Below are 19434 nucleotides of genomic sequence, written 5' to 3' on the forward strand. Positions count from 1 at the left end.
AATGTACTTACTTTTCAAGATGGCCAATTAGATCTTGAACTCTTCTATCTAAATTAATTAGCTAGACATTTTTTCAGATTAAAAGCAACGTTATGTTTGTCCTTTATGTGTGCGTGTTCCGATCCTGATACCATAACAAATTAGTCGGCTGGGAAGGATTTCCGACTCTACATCAAAGCAAGTCACGATCGAAAACCATTATACGCCTAAAACTAAAATCTTTTTTTACTCCTGCTTGTTTTTCAGTTATTGGTTTTTTGTTATAAATAAATTGAACCGTTTTACAAACAATTGTAAATATAGGTTATAATATATATATTAATTCCCTATAACTTGTAAAATAGTAAAATAACATTGAAATAATTGCAATTTATGAATTATTATTTTAACACAAATAAGCACGAGTTATGTTGAATAATTTGCATTATATCTTAATGCTAGTTTGTGTGGTTGGTGTGCAATCCAATTTATAAATAAACATTTTATTTTACTGTGTTGTAATATTTGTATTAATGTTTAGTTTGAAATAAAACAAGAACATTTATACAAAAATGTTGATGGAAGTTTATTAATTAATGTTTGATACTGTAATGTAATACAGAGTGTCGCGGGATTCACTTATTTTTTTTATTATACAGAGAAAGACAGCTTTAAACAGCAACGGTTGACATCAAAATACACATGTAAAGCTCTATCTACAATATCAAACTAGTAGCAAATATGGTAGTGATATGTCCATAGGCACATCACATTTTTTTGTCACATAAAGTTTGATAGTGTAGACAGAGTTTTAGATACATGGAAAGCAGAATAATACATTATAATACACTACTAACAAATGAATAAGAGGATACATGTATTTAGGCCTATCTATAAACTGTTTATTTAATTATGGCGGTGAATTGCATATTTAATGTGGTGTCCATAGATTGATTTTTAACAGAACATGTATATTTTCAGGAAAGTCGAAGTATTGGTAACGTCAAAAAGCTGATTAAAATCTCGAGTTATCTGTATCTCCAATATGGGTCGAAATATTAAACAGCACGCCCTCTCTCGCTTTTTCCTTTTGCCAAGTTTTGTTAACGCAAAATACAGTTTGATGGTTTATTTTAAACACTGACATACTTGTTCAAATATTGTTTTCATATCTGGAGTGTTATTATCAGCAATTTTATATGACACTATATTCTGCATTGCATATGGAAGATCACAGCCTTGTAATACAATCGGTAAAAGACAACTAAACCTGCGCCAAAGAGTCTCGAAAAAAGCTCTGTCAAGCAACCAAGAAGTTATTGAATCTTCGAGAAGGTCTATAGAAACTATAGCGATGACATAACTACTATTATATATTAAACTAGCGTAACTCCTGGTGATGTCTTCTCCTAAACGTTTATTTTGTTTCAGAGTACATATTCTAAAACCGTTTTTGGTAAGTCGGTGGAGTAACTCGTTACCAATGACGTCACCATCACCAATTGATAACAAAAATGCATCATCTAGGAAGAAAGTAAATTATTAATTTTAACAAGTCATCAATTTTAATTTTTCCTTAAATTACAAAACCATAAACCTAATGCCTTTACTACTTACATCTTTTTGCTAAATTAATTGCAACAGAAGACTCGGTCGTTTGTGTTTCTTTGTCATGTGATTCGGCGTTCTAAAAATATAATCGTATTATTTATCATTTAATAATATCTATATCATTTGGTATAAAAATATGTACCTAACAATTTAGAAATAGACAAAACTGATGCACGGAACAGCCATCAATTCGAAGTTAATTGTACGCAGATGTTATTTTTATAGTCTTGTTTCTTTCCTTAAGTGCTTGAAATGGAAAGAAGAAATAACAATTTCAAGTGGTAAAAATCAATCAAAGACAACCGGGAATAATTAGCGTTATTGTGACTGTTTAAGCGTGGTTCCCACTACCGACGCAATACAAGGACGTAACGCAACGCAAGTGAATTGACCAATCACAAGCGATGTCTTATTCGCTTGTGATTGCTAACTGTCTATAACTTCGCTTGTCATTGGTTAAAACGCTTGAGTTGCGTTTACGTCCTTGCGTTAGGTTCTAGTGGGAACCAAGCTTTAGTGTCTGTTCCTTGGAATTTTACAGTTGTTTTACCCACTTCGAATACTTACCGATTCCAACATACATGTACAATTTATTCTACTGATTCTATTAGTTTTATTCACACACTTGGAGCAAAATGGCAGTAACGCTGCGTAACTCTTCTCTGGCAGACTCGATTCTGGTGGATGTGATAGCCGTCTCTGAACGAGTTCTTGAGAAAGTATCAAATAATTGTCTGTACCGCTTGGGCAACTAGCAACAGCACTTAGTTGCGGCCTAGAATGTAAATTGTAATTATGTAAATGTTGATCTGTGTTTCCCTGGATAAGTGTACCTAATGTATCTTTTTCCGGAATGATATTTTCAGACTGCTGAGAACTATTTAGATTTTGTTTCTCCTCTTCTTTACATAAATATGATTCCGTTGTGTCATCGGATAAGTTAGCACTGCGATTTCCATTGAAGTATTTAAACTCGGTCCCAATTGATACATCTTTTGATCTAGTCTTAAAATTTTGTCTCTGTAATTTGAAAGAAAATAAAATCAGAGTAGCATTGAGTTTATTAAAGGCACATGAGTTTTTAAATCATAATTACATCAGTCTACAGAAAAACAACATAATAAACGAAATTCAGAAACATAATTTCATCACCCCAATATTAACGATTTGATTTGAATGTTAGACACACACATTACTTCTTTGCACGTATTTTAAGGAGATGAGTTTTTTGTTATTCGTAAATTTGTTACATACCTTTGAACTATTTTCTTCTATAATGTTAAATACTATATCTTTTTTAAGGGACATCACATGTTCAAATGCACGGTTAGCAACCTACGAAAGCAACCAAGTTCAATTACTGGTACAGTATAGCATTATCATTAAGACGATCAGACACACGTGAGAACAAAATTAGGGATAATAAATAAATTAAAAGGAAACATTATACGGCTCTTTCCAACTTGTTTGCCGGATACAATATGTAAACATATGACAGAGAAAGCATAACACATTCACATTTTATTTACGACTTTCTGGGTTTATAAAAATAATGCTTGTTATGTACATCCTTCAATTGTAGTAGAAGCAGAATATTACAAGAAACGAAAATAATGCAACATAACAAACCAACATGTCTTAACTGCTCCTTTTGTTCTTTTTTCACAGAGGACCAAAGTGGATGACTAGGCAGTTTTTCGTCAATATATCTAGAAATGTTTTACATAAAGAACATATAGGCCTATATGAAAAATACAATATTCTCGTATTTTATGAACTTTATTAAGTAATATATTATACCTATACTTCTATATAAATGACGTTAGTCAATCAAAGGCATTTTACTGTGATGAGTTAATCTATAATATTCACCGTCACAGTCTGTTCTTACACACTTCTGTGTAAGAAGTTTAGATTTTAATACTTACATACAAATCCTGTTATACAAAACAAATTTTTCATCGTTTAAGTGTGGCTTCAACTTGTTTGCCTAGAAAAACACATTTATTCACTAAAATATAGTACAGGTCAGTACTTAAACGGGTTTTTAATTGAGTTGTTCATGAATCCCCATCATTGAAATAAGTGAATCCTATTATGGAAGATTGGAATACCAACTAAAAGTTCTTTAGCAAAAATTCTTTTTAACTTCATCATCAGCTATATACGTAGAACGCCTAACTAGACATAGTTAGGCTACAAATGCATGTCAATTGACAACTTCGTAATCTTTAGTTATTGTTAAAACAAAGTTATTATTATTATTATTAGTGGTGTTATTATTATTATTATTATTATTATTATTATTTATTGCCAAAAACCAGTTACAAACAAACAAAACACAGAAACTAAGGGAGTAGGCAGGAACCTAAAAGTGAACCTAATCACTATAACAAGAGTTCAGGTTCAGTACTCCCAAAGTAACAACAATGATATAAAATAAACTATATAAAAATATTTAAAAAACAAATAGACGAATCAACCGAGTCAATATAAAATAAACGGATAAAATACATAATAGTCGATTCAACAAAGTTAATATAAAACATGTGATTTAAGTGAATTTAAAAATATTTGAAAACTGTCTAAAATTAAAGAATTTTTAATCATTTCCGGTAATTCTTCCCACAACCTAGGGAATATATTAATAGCGGAATGATGAAGACAATTGGTTCGAGCATAGTGATGAATGAACTTAAGTGTATCAAGGTGACGGCCATTAACAACTATAGATTGACGAACACTACTACAATCAACCGTTCCAATAAGTGATTTACAAACAAAGGATAACAGAAGATAATTTCTTCGATTAGATAGTGTAGGCCAATTTAGCCTAGTAGCCCTTCACTGGACTGCCTCGATACGTTCCGTAAGTTTTTTGGTTCGAGGTAACCACGCTGGGACACCATATTCAAGGATGGGGACAATGAGAGCTTTATAGAGTGAGAAAATAGCTGAAGGGGATGATCCTCCTGCAATACTAGGTACTAATATTATTGTACGTATACCTAAGTTAGGCCGTTTCGATTTTTTGTCTGGAAAATCTCAAACAGTATACGTATGAAATGCCGTGTGTGCCAAATATGTATCTTTAAAATATTTTAAAAGTTGAAATTCAGTCTAGAACTTAGACTAGATTACCTTTGATAACATGGCAGATGCAAACTGAATACACCCATCAATGCTTGAGAGTTTTTGAACTTCTATCTTTCTAGCACGATCCAATAGAATGTTATAGCGGGAGACGCAATCCGATGACGTGGGTGCTTTGGCCATCCCAGGTACCTCAATTGAAATAAATCCTTTCAGATAAAAAAAAATATTAACCCAACATTTATCAGCTTATTTTCATAATATAAGTTAAATATGACTTCTAGTGATTGTTCGTTTGTTTGTACAGTTAAATTAATTGCAATAAGTGAGAGATTAAGAGATTAAATGGAGGTCGGCAAGAAAAATCTTACACCGATTATACTATACTATATTTCCTCTATAGCTGAAAGAATTGAAATCGAACGAGTTCATAACACAGAAGAAATCCTATTATGTTCTTATACTGAGATTCCCTCTTTTTTTTTTAGTTTTTTTTAAAAATAAACAGTAACTGTATTGGAAAATGCGTCCGTATCTCTAACATTGTTCCATGGACCAAGGCATATGCCTACTCTACCATAATAATTCATTCAGTATGGCAAGAATTGGTAACAATTTCCAAACCTTTAATGGGTAAAAAAATGGTATGATTAGGTAATAGGCCTCGGAACAACAAAGCAAAACTGTTCTAGTGTAAACTACAGCTACACTCAATTGACTTTAACTACAATACTTCATATACAGTGCACTCATCAAAATGAAATCAATGGATTTTACCCTATATAGCATGGAGCTTTATAGTTGTTGGAAAGGTTGATGCAGCTTAAACAATGCCGATTAGTTGTCTTTCCTAAAGTGTAATTGTGGCTTATATTCCGCAGCGAAGTGTAGGCCTACACCAATATAATATACATTGAATTATTATAAGAGGCGGATGTGACGACAGTCGATTAATGTTCTAAAAATAAGTGAGTCCACACAAGTAACAACACAAGGGTATTGTTAATGGTAGATCAACTGAAGAGGTATACATCTAAGTTTTTGTAGTTTGTTTAGAGTGGAAAACCCGTATTCTAAATACAGTACAAACAGGTAATGTAAGAATAGTTAAAATATCGGCGGGTTTATTTAATATTTGTTACTGCTATAAAGGCAACAGTATGCCACTACTATGAAATATAGGTCCGCTCTACAAATTATGAGAGATGATGATCCATTTTTCTTCTTCGTATAAAAAACACCCATATACCTATTTTATTTTCATAAACTTGTTAAGGTTCATTTAAGTGATTTTTTTCAGGTGGTTCAGGATGGTTGTAGTTAAACATAATTAAAAATGGTATAAAATGTTATAATTAACAATGAGAACATGCTTTGAAGTTTTAGTTTAAGTTTAGTTTAAGTTGTTTTAAAATGATGTTGTTATGTGTTAAATGTGTCGTAGGGCCCCTCATAAGAGCAGTTTTTATTATTACTGAGAGGGCTACCCTACTAAAAGAAAACGAAATAAATAAATAAATAAACTTGTCCGAATGAGACATGAATCCAGTACGTGTAGCCCAATTGTTTAAGTAATAATACCGTATCTCTAATTTGCTAACAATATTGATTGGGACTCAATTGAACGTACCTATACCTAGGCCTACCTAACAAATGTCTGATTTAGTTTTGGTTACCTTTACTATTGACACGGCCAATACTCTCTGTTGTAAGTAATGAGCAAAGAACTTATAACACAAGAATCTCCTGTTCTTCAATTTGCATTCAAAACACAGTATCGGAAGTACAGGGTTAAAAGGTCAAACTGGGCGACGCCATTTCACAGCATGGAGCAGCGCCCCCTCCAAACTAGGAAATCAATTACTCTACCCCCCTAGAGTATTAGCAGGATCCCCTCTATGATTTTGACTTTCTAATTTGATGCGGGCGCCCTACTCCATGGCTCACAATGGCGCCACCCATAGCTCTATTCTATCCCACAATGCCTTTCGAAATTGTTACGCGCTTTGGACGAACAGGAGATTCTTGTGTTATAAGTTCTTTGGTAATGAGTCATTTCGTTCGAGACACAAGTTTAGAAACGTAGCCAGCCTCATTTCTTTACGATTTATATACTCTGATCAATGAATTGTTAACAGGATAAATAACTAATGAGCGCCCTCTGGCCTTTCTACTGCGGGGTATATTTAAACGAAAGTACATTAAATACGTCTATATATTGTACACATAGTCTAATAGTCTTTCTTTAAAAGGTAATCTTTTAATATGTTGAAACTTTACCGTATGATATCGTATTTGCGGTGTCAATGTCATTTGGTGTTCGGCACTCTGCGTCCCGGTTTTAGCTTACACTGAGCTGTAAACAGGAAAAGATATAGAATACACCACGCCTCTTGCGGAACTATTGATTTCTCATTAGTTGAAATGACTGGAATACAGTATTAAGTAAGTAAAGAAAGTCGCTGAATTTTGGAATCATCACTTTAAAATGGCAATGTAAGTACAGGCTAAATATGCCATTAGTTGTATTTCTGTTTGATTCCACTATAGTATTCAATGAAAATATAGGCAAAGTTACTATAAGTACTGGTACTGGTATAACCCTTCAATAATGATTATATTACCGACATAAATATTAAAGTTACATTGATTACAGTACTGTATTGTAATGGTTCCGTGTGCGTTGTTTCTTCACATAATTTAATCCTCGTGTACTTAAATTACAAAATCCTTAATTGTTGGAAACATGTACGTGTGCCGGTGCGCGCTGTGCGTAAGTTAGTTACGTTTGGGCAAGTGGGTTATAATTACTTTCGTTAATTAAAAAACACCGTTGTTTGATAATTGTTCACATCGTCACTGTTTAATTATTGCTAAATACAATTTGAAACGAGTTTCTATCCAGAATGCCTATAAAGAAAGTTCATCACATGATATTTCCGTGAGATTCATCAATCTCCTTGACCTACGGCCTTTCTATAACAATAGTTTCTCAAGTTTAAAGCCTAGCTCTTTTTGTGAATAATAACATACAATCAGACCGTTTTACTATTGTTATAATAAGGAACATGCAAATACACGGATCATGCAATCCTCAGTGGTATTAGGCTATTATGAAACATTCGACATATGGTTTAATGATAATAGCCACTTAATGGAAACTATAGTTACTTATTGCAACTATGTATTCTTGGAGTTTTTGTGTGTATTAGGTTAAAGTGAACGTTTGGTGTCACCCAGGACAAGTTTCGATGAGAATGTATAGTTCCCATCGTTTTGAAGGTCGGAACATAGGGTGATGAGTGGTATCCCTGGAAAGGAAATTGTTGTTCACTGCTTAAATTTTTATTAAAAGACGTAACGTATGACAAACGATATTTATTTAGGTTTATGTACAGTATTTTGTTTACTGCGGCTCCGTCTATAGAAAACAAATATAAGCCTAATATTGGCATCACCACTTCAGTTTGCATTTCCCCACCATCCACCATCCTTCGATTACGCTGTAAAATATTAGGCCTACAACAATATTACACAAGCGAAGTGAACATTTCATTTGGGGTACACAACTGGCTAACGACAACATGAGTGCACTTATGTCAAATTAGACTTGTGTGCATAGGCCTATGAGTGATCATATGACACTTACCACAATTATGTATAGTTTAATGCATAATAGTTGCATACAAACTGTGGATCTGTAATTGGCTTGCTTGGTGGTTAACATGCTTGCCTTCTAATCTCAAGGTCCACGGTTCAATCTTGACCTAGAGTAGGGTTGTAACTGACGACTCTTTCAACTCCACTCAATAAGCCTCAAATGAGACTTAGTTTATAGGCCTAAGCATGATAAATTATAAAATAGTTTATCCATCCTGTAATTGGCGAGTTACTCGCTTTTGGATGCGTATGAATAAAAAAAATACCCGTACTGTTTGTCTGTAGTTATACCGAAAGGTAGATATGGGCTTACTGTATATTGAAGAAACAAAACCGCATATTATATCAATCTTAATAATTAATTGTAACTCTTATTGTTTGTCATCAGTTGTGACAAGGCAGGTGTACTAGAAGTACGTGAGAAACTGGGTTTAAAAGATGTTGATTTTCTACATCAATCCAAGATCTTGCCGGTAAGTATTATCATTCAAACATAACACCATGAGATAGGCCCAAAGAAGTCAATTTAGATTAATGAATTAAGCGATCAGAAACTTGGCGAAATACTTGGAAAAATACAGAAGCGACAAAATACAGAAGCTATTTTATTTTTTGGATATTAAAAATCAAATATTTTAATACACTTTTACGTCATCAATAATTCGATTTTGTTTTTAAACTGTAATAGTTATAGTTTGTAGTATTTTGAAAATTTATTGTGGGCGCTATCATGCAAAAGAACACATTCTTATACATAGTAAAAGAAATAAATTCAGATTCAAATTTATATTCTCATCCATTTATGGAAATTCAATTGCTTTTGTTAAAAATTACTAAATTGAATTTTAATTGAAACTACATTACAATAAACACATTTGATATATACAAAAACAATAAATATAAAATATTATATAATAACTATTTACAGTAGGGCCTATATTTCACTTATAATTTTCATCGTTTGTAATTGTTGTTGCAAGTTTAATGGCTTGTGGAAGGAAGGAGAAACAGAAAGAACTAAGTAAAAGTAAATAGAAATATTTTTAGGGAGAAGAAGGCATACACATCAACCCAATGCTTGATGGTCCAGATGATATAATGACGCATTATTACGACGACGTCCGAACACTCTACGATGCTTTTCAACGCGGTATTCGGGTCTCAGGTTTGTCATCATCATCATTCTCTCCTTTTTAATATTAAAGATTTATTGTCCCCTAAAAACATGAAAATAAACATTAATAAAATCAGACTTTGAATAGATTATTTTGTAGCTTTAATAAAGTTAATCGCTTTCTGTAAAAAACAAAAACTAAAACACAAAAAAATGTTTAAGAATTAATTTTTCAGGGAGACAATACATCTTTAAATCATTTAGTATAGGCCTAGTCTTTATTGTTTCATGTTGTCTAAAATGGACTGAAACAATTGTTTTGACAATTATGTTTAAAAGTCCAGAAATTAGAATTAAAAAAAACTTTAATTCAGTTGTACCAATTTCAGTTAGAACTCGGTATACATATTTACAAGTCTGTGTCAGAAAGACTCAAAAGGTTATTATATTATTGATTAAATATGTTTAAGATGTCCCTTACTATTGCTTTAGATAACGGACCTTGTCTTGGATGTAGAGAACCTGGAAAGCCATACACTTTCATCAGTTATAGTGAGGTTGGTATGTTCGTGCTTTTTAACTACGTATGATTACCAATCATAACCATCAGGTTTTATCAACAGATAACATTTCGCATTATATAGGCCTACACCACAGAAGATATACCAACATTAAAGTTGATTCCTATATTGAATAGTTCCAATTTGTGAGCGATGTTGTACAATAAAACCATATCGTTTATCAAATGGCTATACTATCCTTTCTAAAAGTATTTGTACGATCGTTTTTGTTGCTGTTTTGTTGCTTTTATAGGTATTCGAAAGCTCATAGACTAATCAGTTAAGTCAAATAATGACAAACCGCTGATGTGTTTATCGCTACTTATCTACGTGTGTACCTACTTAACAAGTTTATATGTTTACTCTGTGTTTTGTTTTTTTATAGGTATTCGAAAGATCAAAGAACTTCGGTTCTGGCTTAATAGCCAATGGATGTAAAGCGAACGCTGAAACCTTTATCGGTATTTACTCTGCGAATTGTGTCGAGGTAGGGCCTACGTGTCGTAGAATATTGAAAACAGTGTGTTTTTATATGAATATAATATGTCAACAGTGGCGCTTCATATCTATCTATAGGGCCTATGTGTCGTACATCGACATTATCAGTATGTTTCTCTCCCATGCCTTCTTACCAATATTTCTCCTTTTCCTCATATGGGTATCATCATCTAGGCATTCTCTGTTATTATCTTTATTGCTATCATAGTTTTGGTGTCGCCATCATAGTTTTGGTTGTCGTCATCATCATCGTAATTAAAATCATCGCCTCCATATATTTGGGTGGATCTAGGGAAGAGGCACTAGCGTGCTCTCCATCCATTTATCAAGTTGTTGATCATCATCACCACCACCAGCATCTAAAGCTCTGTCTACACTATCAAACTGAATGTGACAAATGTGATGTGCCCATAATATGGACATGATGTCATACCACTACTATATTTGGAGATATAAAACTACCATGTTTGGGTACATCACACTTTCATCATCATCAACATCACATACAAAAACTAGTTTGATAGTGTAGACAGAACTTAAGTCGTCGTCGTCGTCATCGTCATCGTTGATTAATCCACTTTTTCTTTCATAATTTCATTTTCTAATGTCCACCACATTAAAATCTTCATTACCATGTTGCGTGTTAACGTTAAGTATAATACACTTGATTCCAGTGGATATGTACTGAGCAAGCATGCAACGCATACTCAATGGTTATAGTTCCTTTATATGACACACTTGGACCAGAGGCCTGTAAATTCATCATAAACCAAGGTAAGTAATTCGTATGACATTAGTGTAATATCTGAAAGAACATCACCACATACCGTAATATAAACATTTGAAAAGAGCAATTTTCGGTATGACATTCATTCGTCCTCAACTCTACACAAGTTAAAACATACATTACAACAACAGTAGGCCTACAACTTTAAGCTCTGTCTACACTATCAAACTAGTTTGAAAAAAAAAACCAGTGTGATGTACACTGTATGGTAATGATGTACTCAAATATGGCAGTGATGTACTCAAATATGGTAGTGATATGCTAAAAAATGTAATGATATGACATCATCATGTTTATATATGGGTACATAAAGTGTTAGACATAGCTTTAAACGAATGAGTGGATCTCTCCGTTGTTAATTAAAGGTTAATTTGAACTTGAACTAAACAAAAACTAAAATATGGTAATAAGCCTTTGATATAAATGGTTACATCTTGTAGTATCACAACCTGGCCCACCAAGAGACTGGCTCCCACTTTATAAGCTAAACGTTATGTATAGTACTATCATACAGCTTCTAGGCAAAAAGTTCGTGAATTGTTAAATATCTGAAACTTCTAAAGTTGGGGAAAATATATATTATATATTATCCTCCTATATATGTATTTTTTAATTTTCTATAGCTGAAATTAAGGTAGTTGTTTGCGACAAAGAAGAACGATGCAGAAAACTGTTGAAACAGGCATCCAAGATGAAATCACTTAAATGTATCGTCGTTGTAGAAGACGTTAGTGATGAGGTTAAAGAAATTGCGCAAGGTTTGGACATCAACCTTCTCAGTTTTGCTGATGTTGAGGTAGGCATTTTGTTCATTTGGATCCAAGAATGGTAAACATACAGCATTTTAATTTTGAATGTTTACCATTCATAGTACTTAAAAGTACTTGTTATTGTGAACAGTTTACAATGTAAAGTGCTTCTCCATCGTCTCCACGTCCCACCCACTATTCGAAGTCTTGGTTATGCTATCATGTTAAACCAAAGTCAAAGATTTATACTACAATTGTTTCATACTGGTTGTTTTTGTATAGACATGCCATGGCATAACAACTTATAAGGCTGAAAAAAATACACCCTAGAAGTAAACCTTTAATCGCCTGTCAGACAAGATGAAAATGAAGCACATGATTACTGCTTGATTTTACTGCTTATTATACCAAATTCACTGTACAAATATTATCAAAAACAGTGTGTGTGTGTCAACAGTGACGCAATATATCCATCCTCTGGCGTTTATAGGTGTATATAGGTGTACCGTTAACGCATAAAAGTACTCAGCATCGTATAATTTCCACTACACAAATCAAAATCAGTAGGCCTAGACTCAGACTCCATAGACTTTATAGAAATAATATTAAGTAGGTTACACGTACATTTCATTGATTCCCCTTATACTTTCACACAAGCAACTATTTCAAATATATGTTTATTATTTGTTAAGTTATTAGGAAATGTTAAGTTCCTTTTCTTCTTTCTATTTAAAAAGATATGATCTTTTACTTTCATTTTTTATATATCAGACTTCTGTTCAACTCATAAGAAAATCTACGATCAAAGGCATGGTTAAAACAGGCATTCAAAATATTACAATAACGCCTCCGCACTTAATCTTCTTCATGTAGGCCTATGTATGAATAGGCCACAAACAACAAAAACATATAAGTTCTTAACTGATTAGAAAAATGTTAAATATTTACCTACGCCACGCTCTTGAAACTCGTCCGTAGGTCAACAGGATCAATATCCTGGGTTTATAAAGCGCCTCTAAGTACTGTACATTACCTCGGTCATTTTTGGTCAAACATGTATGGAAATACTCCCATAATTCAGCTAGTAATCAATTGTGTCTTGCCCTTACCAGTACCCATTTGTGCACCTGATTGGAGAGAGGCAAACGGAAGTGTCTTGCCTAAAGAATATGCGACGAGCGTTGGATTCGAACCCATGATCTCACGATCATAAACGTCCAACACACTGTGCCACACGCATTACTTTAGCAAATCGTAGGCGACTTATTATGTGATATTCACTTCATTTCAAATAGTTTATTTAGTAATGGGAACGAATACAAGATAGCAATTGAACATCATGTTACGTTTTTGTTTTTTAGAAAACAGGAAAAGAATCCCCGCAAGACGTTGTGGTAAGTTATGGTATCGAATCTTGGAGTTTTTGATTTCAAATCGAATCTTAACTCTGTATCTTTTAATTAACAAAACAACGATCCAATAATGTAGTACCATACCTCGTGCACTGTTTATACATGATATTTTTTATTTATAGTATATCATGTTCTAGATTGTATTGTATTAATGCGATATTTCGTCGTAATCATGTGTGAAACAAAACGATTATTGTGACACGGGTCGAAAGTATACTATTTTCTTAATATTATACTTATAAACCGAAAGTATCTATTGAAGAAAAGTGCATGACATATATGTGATGTCAGTATTTTCTTCACATGCATGTTGTCAACCAAAGTCTTTTATATAATGAAGAGAGTCTGGTTATGTAAATATCAACTGTTTTTTATATTGTTTTCAGCCACCAACGTCAGATGATCTGGCTACCATTTGTTACACAAGTGGGACCACGGGGGACCCTAAGGGAGTGATGGTCACACATGGTAATATTATAGCCTGTTCAGCTGGCTTTATAGCACAAACTGGGGTAAGTAGAGGATAAAAAAGTAATTTAAAATGTGCTTATTATACATAATCACAATACACATTACAATGTTACGTAATAATGCACAATAACGATTTGATTATACACAGAAATAATTTGAAAAGTGACTTTTACTACAATAGCAATACAGGTACATTGTATTATTTACAATGTACATACAAATTAGACACCGAATACTCAAGTAAGAATTTTTATATATAAAATTACAGAATCATTCATCACCCGTACCTTTTTAGAATGATATATCCTGCATTTTTTAATATGTTTAACACTTAACAAAGACATAGCGTATTATAAAGTTAAAAGTATTCTGTGATTATTATTAACAATGCACAATGTTTTTGATACGAATCGTTTGTTATAATTTGCATCTATTAGCCTATGGAAGCTTCAATGCAGCTAGAGAAAACGGTGCCTTTGATATTTCACGGCCTCTGTCTTTGTCGTGTGTGTGGAGGTCTACTACTAGGTGATCCATTATTATTCATGATATGCATTAACCTTATTTGCAATTTTACAGAAACTATTGTATTTTACTCCCGATGATGTATATTACTCGTATCTTCCACTGGCACATATGTATGAACGATTTGCAATGGTAAGAAACAAAATATTGAGTCCAGAAACAATGCACATTTGCACACTTTTAATTTTAAGATTCACCAAATCACTTCACATACCAGGGGGCGGTCGCAGGAATATTTTAAGAGGGTTGCCCAAAGAGTCCAGGGCTGTAGACACTGAGTATTTGAGCCACAGGACCCCTATTGTGTGGCCTGTGTTGAAGCGAATTGTTAAATGACACCCCCAGATGGCCGCAAAAAATTCATGATAAATGGAAAATAAAATATTTTTTTTTTACGCAAAGTTCATATGTGAATGCTTGACCCATTAGAGGTAATCGCCGATATAATTTGTGCACGGTATAATATAATAATATACATATTGGTGACTGCTGTGCATTCTGCCAATTTACAAATTATTATTCTCTTCCAAACCGGACTTTATATGGATATTTTATACATGAAATGGGATTTAAATTTTAATTTAGTGGCATTTAGTATTAAATTAAGGGTGTTGCCGGGGCCACTAGGTCAACAACCCTGGGTCCCGCCCCTGCATACACAAATATAATTTGATTATCATTAGTAGATGCTAGTTAGCTTATACTTTAAAGGTCGATATATATATCTGCAGACATCACTTTGACGTATTAGCTGTAAAAACAATGTGTATAAAGAATCAATGTAGACCTACACCCCAACGCATCCCTAATTATGTATTCATATTCTGTTTCTTTTTTATTTCCAATTTTGTCTTTAAAATAAAGACAAACTTTTTCATGCATGGTTCAAGTACAGGATTCTTCCAGGGAGATATCAAATTAATGACGGATGACTTATTAACATTAAAACCTACATTTATGGCATGTGTTCCCCGTGTGATGAACCGTGTCTACGACAAGGTAAATGCTATAGTATTATAGAAATGGTTTTATAATTTTGAAAGAATTTGTTTCGTAATGCACATATTCTTTGTGATTATATTCTACAAGAAACCACCACATAAATACGCCTGGTCTGCTCACAAACAACAAGTATACATTTAATAATGTGAAAATACTATGCTGCTGAAGTATTGTATTTTTAACAGCGAAGAGGCGTCAGTAAATAATATCAAAACATCTGTATTTGAATTGACTATTCCTTAGGTAATGGCAAGAGTCCAGGACAGTAACTTTATTAAAAGATGGATGTTCAGCTTTGCAAGTACCATGAAAGGCAAGGAACTAGAACGGTAAGAACTTCTTGAGAACTGAACTCTTAGCTTAGATTATTAAAGCTCTGTCTACACTATCAAACTTTATGTGACAAAAAATGTGTCCTTAATATGTACATGATGATGTCATATCACTACCATATTTAAGCATATCACTAACATATTTGGGCACATCACACTAATTTGATAGTGTAGACAAAGATCGAGTATAATTGACAAACAAGTCATAAACACTTTACTGGATGTGAGAACTAAACAATTAGTGAAAGATAAAAATACTCGCTAGAATTGGTTGTGTATTTTTTTAAATGAATTTGAAAATACAATTTGTTTAATTTTTTTTTATGCAGGGGAGTCGTACGAAATGATGGTATATGGGATGGCGTCTTTAAGCAAGTTCGGGTAATATTTTTTTATAAACATATTTCACATTTTTAATACTATAATTATATCTAGTTCAATCTCAAAGAGATTATGCTTGTAGAAACTGATTATGAAAGTGCATAAACAATCTACATTTTAAAAACATTATTTATCTTGGAAGAATTTCATATGGTCGTGGAATAGGTATTAAATAAAATTTCTTTTGAACAACCAAAAATAGTATAAGCGAACTTACAGTACGTTTCGAAACCTATCAGGTTTCATAATCAACAGCACTGCGAATAATGTCAATTACTTTTAAGTAATTGACATTTAAAAATGTGGTTGTTGTTGTAAAGAAATAAAATGTCTTTATTGAATTTCTACCTCAGGATTCGTTAGGCGGTCGAGTTCGTGGAATGACAGCAGGTGCTGCACCAGTCTCCGCTGAAGTTAAACGATTTTGGCAGTGTTTCTCCGGTGCCTTTGTAAGTAAATCGAGCCATTCACTAAACAATTATTGATTGTAGTGACACCAATGAAGAACTTCTTCTTTGATTTCTTTTTCTATCAAGGCACTTCGCCTCTTTTCTGAACAATGGCTGTTGTTTAATTCTGAATAAGACTATTTTCTAACTATTCTTTAACTTTTAAATTTACTATTTTGTAACATTTTAGAAAATATTTTTAGAATTTTACATCGACTTTTGTATCCAGCGACATAAACTGGCCTATGATATAGGATATTTTGTAAGCCTAAGAAACTTCTTATATTCTTCACAGCTTGTGGAAGGGTTTGGCCAAACCGAAGCTACATGTATCTCTACTCTAGCCTACCCAGCGGACAACAGCCTAAACCACCAAGGTGCACCAATCTCTTCCTGTATGATGAAGGTTGTAGATGTTCCAGAAATGGAATACTTTGCTAAGAATGGACAAGGAGAGGTGAATAATGGAGTCATCAATCGTTACAAAATAAACATAATTTACTTAATAATAATTGTTGAATTAATAATGATGTGAATCACGATTAGAATTGTTTTCATTTCACCCTATATGCCTTTCTTTCCACCCTATAGACCTTTCTTTCGTTCTTTCAAACTATTTTCCAAATGTTACTGCATGCTCTGTACAAAAGTGGTTACGGAATCGACCGATCATTTTCAGAATCATTATTTACAAAACCAATAACCTGTTAATGAAAACGAAAATCAAATGAATAATAATGTATTTCTTTTGATAACTTGAATATAGATTTGTATGAAAGGACCAAGTATCACAAATGGCTATTACAAGAATGAAGAGAAAACGAAAGATGCATTTGACAATGAAGGATGGCTTCATAGTGGCGATATTGGAGAATGGACAGAAGTAAGTAACTCTGTGTTTGACCACAATGTTGTTAATTAATGGTACAATATCGGAGGAAAGCGTTTACAGCGCAATTAACTTCATGAATGTGTCATTAAATTCTCTCTTGCTTCTATCATTTTAATGATCTTTATTTCTGATAAATTATTTGTTTTTGTAGTGTGGTCAAATTAGGATTATTGATCGTAAGAAGAACATTTTCAAGCTTTCGCAGGGCGAGTATGTGGCGCCAGAGAAGATCGAAAACGTCTACCTACGGTGTGAGTACGTCTCACAGATATTCGTCCATGGCGAAAGTTTACAGGTAAAATTGTGATTATTGTTTTAATAAAAATAAATTTACCTTTGATTTGTTCATTAGGATTCATATTATATATGATTTACCAAATCAGTTACATACTTAAAAGTTATGTATTAATGTTTCAGTCGTGTCTCGTAGCCGTTATTGTTCCAGACCCAGATACTTTACCAAGATTGGCAACTACACATCACGTGGAAGGAGACTACGAAGCAATGTGTCAAAGTTCGGTAAGAACAGAAATAATATTTCAAATATATTAGTATATTATACTAGTTATGCTTATGAATATTCGGTCAAAAAGTTATTAATGTCTTCTACATCCTATTTTCATATTTTTTTTGGAAATTTAAAGTTTTATATTTTATGGAATTGTAACTTTTTAAAATTGTTTTTATATGAATTTTAACTTTTTTCAATTTAATTATAATGTGATGCTTGAATGCAGGCATTTTGTAAAAAATTGTATTCTTTGCATTGACTCTTCAAGTCAGATGTAGGGCCTACAGTTGTTGCTACCCTCGTGAAACAAAGTTAAATGAATAATAAATAAAATCTAAATTCTGACAAAATAAAACTGACATTCAACTGACTCAAACTCCGCTCTGAAATGTCCAATGACAGATTCGGTTATTTTTTTTGTAGGTTATGAAGGTCGCCATTCAAGATGAACTGCGTAAACTAGCCAAAGAATCCGGCTTAAAGTCATTTGAACAGGTTTGTACAGTCAACAGTTCTGCATAAAACATTTATTTTTATTTTATTTTATTCATTTTGGCAATAAACATAAAATAATAATTACAACAAAAAAACCATAGAAATATAAGACACGACACTTTAATAAAGTTCACATAATAAATAATATTTCTAAAAAGGTTGATCAAGATTCAAGTGATCAATTTTTTGTGATATACCAAAAAGTGAAGTGAATGCTTCAATTGGTTATGTGTGAACAATCTTTAAGCTCTGTCTACACTATTAAACTAGTTTAACAAAAAAAAGTGTCATGTGCCCAAATATGGTGGTGATATGTTCAAATATGGTAGTGATATGACATCATCATGGCCATATATGGCCATATCAAATTTTGTTGTCACATAAAGTTTGATAGTGTAGCCAGAGATTTAGACTGACCCACTATATTGAACCTCGAAATAATAAATGTCTTAATTACCGTAAGTAAATGTAAACATTATTGTTATCCAGATCAAAGCTGTACATATGACGTCAGAAGCGTTTAGTATTGAGAACCATCTATTAACACCAACGCTGAAGTCCAAGAGACCAGTACTAAGAAAATACTACAAAGACCAAGTGGAAAAGATGTACGAAACACTGAATGCAAAACAATAAAGAGGCAGTTAGGTACTAGACCATCTAAAGCTCTGTCTACACTATCAAACTTTATGCGACAAAAAAAATGTGATGTGCCCATATATGACTAGTCTACATGATGATGTCATATAACTACCATATTTAAGTATATCACTACCATATTTGGGCACATCACACTTTTTTTTATCATCAAAATAGTAGAGCTTAAGTAACAAGAATGTATGATGATAAACGATGGCTCAACACAGATATAAATTTAGTACTGTATAGGAATCTAATGTCATATTAAAATTAA

The 19434-nt window shown here is 32.8% G+C and overlaps 2 protein-coding genes across 4 annotated transcripts; one reads left to right on the top strand and one right to left on the bottom strand.

Moving 5' to 3' along the window:
* Nucleotides 1–563: 563 nt before the first annotated feature.
* LOC140051567 (uncharacterized) lies at nt 564–6817 on the bottom strand. 2 transcript variants are annotated; one of them, XM_072096820.1, is made up of 9 exons: nt 6728–6817; nt 6360–6395; nt 4732–4892; nt 3519–3580; nt 3224–3299; nt 2845–2925; nt 2158–2610; nt 1597–1666; nt 564–1502 (listed from the first exon to the last, which is right to left on the bottom strand). In XM_072096820.1, exons 1-9 carry the CDS (start codon nt 6777–6779, stop codon nt 1108–1110), a joined length of 1386 nt encoding a protein of 461 aa, XP_071952921.1. In that variant the 5' UTR covers nt 6780–6817; the 3' UTR covers nt 564–1107. The 2 variants fall into 2 exon arrangements, with proteins under 2 accessions (XP_071952921.1, XP_071952922.1); XM_072096821.1 differs by lacking the exons at nt 6360–6395; nt 6728–6817 and adding an exon at nt 5461–5591.
* A 113-nt stretch (nt 6818–6930) lies between these two features.
* LOC140050862 (long-chain-fatty-acid--CoA ligase 6-like) lies at nt 6931–19412 on the top strand. Of its 2 annotated transcripts, XM_072095827.1 has the most exons (20): nt 6931–7179; nt 8732–8816; nt 9391–9508; nt 9950–10014; nt 10403–10504; nt 11190–11289; nt 11926–12098; nt 13413–13445; nt 13850–13975; nt 14514–14591; nt 15324–15458; nt 15705–15790; nt 16123–16174; nt 16528–16623; nt 16919–17080; nt 17390–17506; nt 17667–17810; nt 17933–18034; nt 18450–18521; nt 19011–19412. In XM_072095827.1, exons 1-20 carry the CDS (start codon nt 7172–7174, stop codon nt 19155–19157), a joined length of 2001 nt encoding a protein of 666 aa, XP_071951928.1. In that variant the 5' UTR covers nt 6931–7171; the 3' UTR covers nt 19158–19412. The 2 variants fall into 2 exon arrangements, with proteins under 2 accessions (XP_071951928.1, XP_071951929.1); XM_072095828.1 differs by lacking the exon at nt 6931–7179 and having other exon boundaries at nt 8783–8816; nt 9324–9508.
* Nucleotides 19413–19434: the final 22 nt, after the last annotated feature.

The sequence above is a fragment of the Antedon mediterranea genome, chromosome 6 (genome assembly GCF_964355755.1).
Source record: "Antedon mediterranea chromosome 6, ecAntMedi1.1, whole genome shotgun sequence".
NCBI lineage: Eukaryota > Metazoa > Echinodermata > Crinoidea > Comatulida > Antedonidae > Antedon > Antedon mediterranea.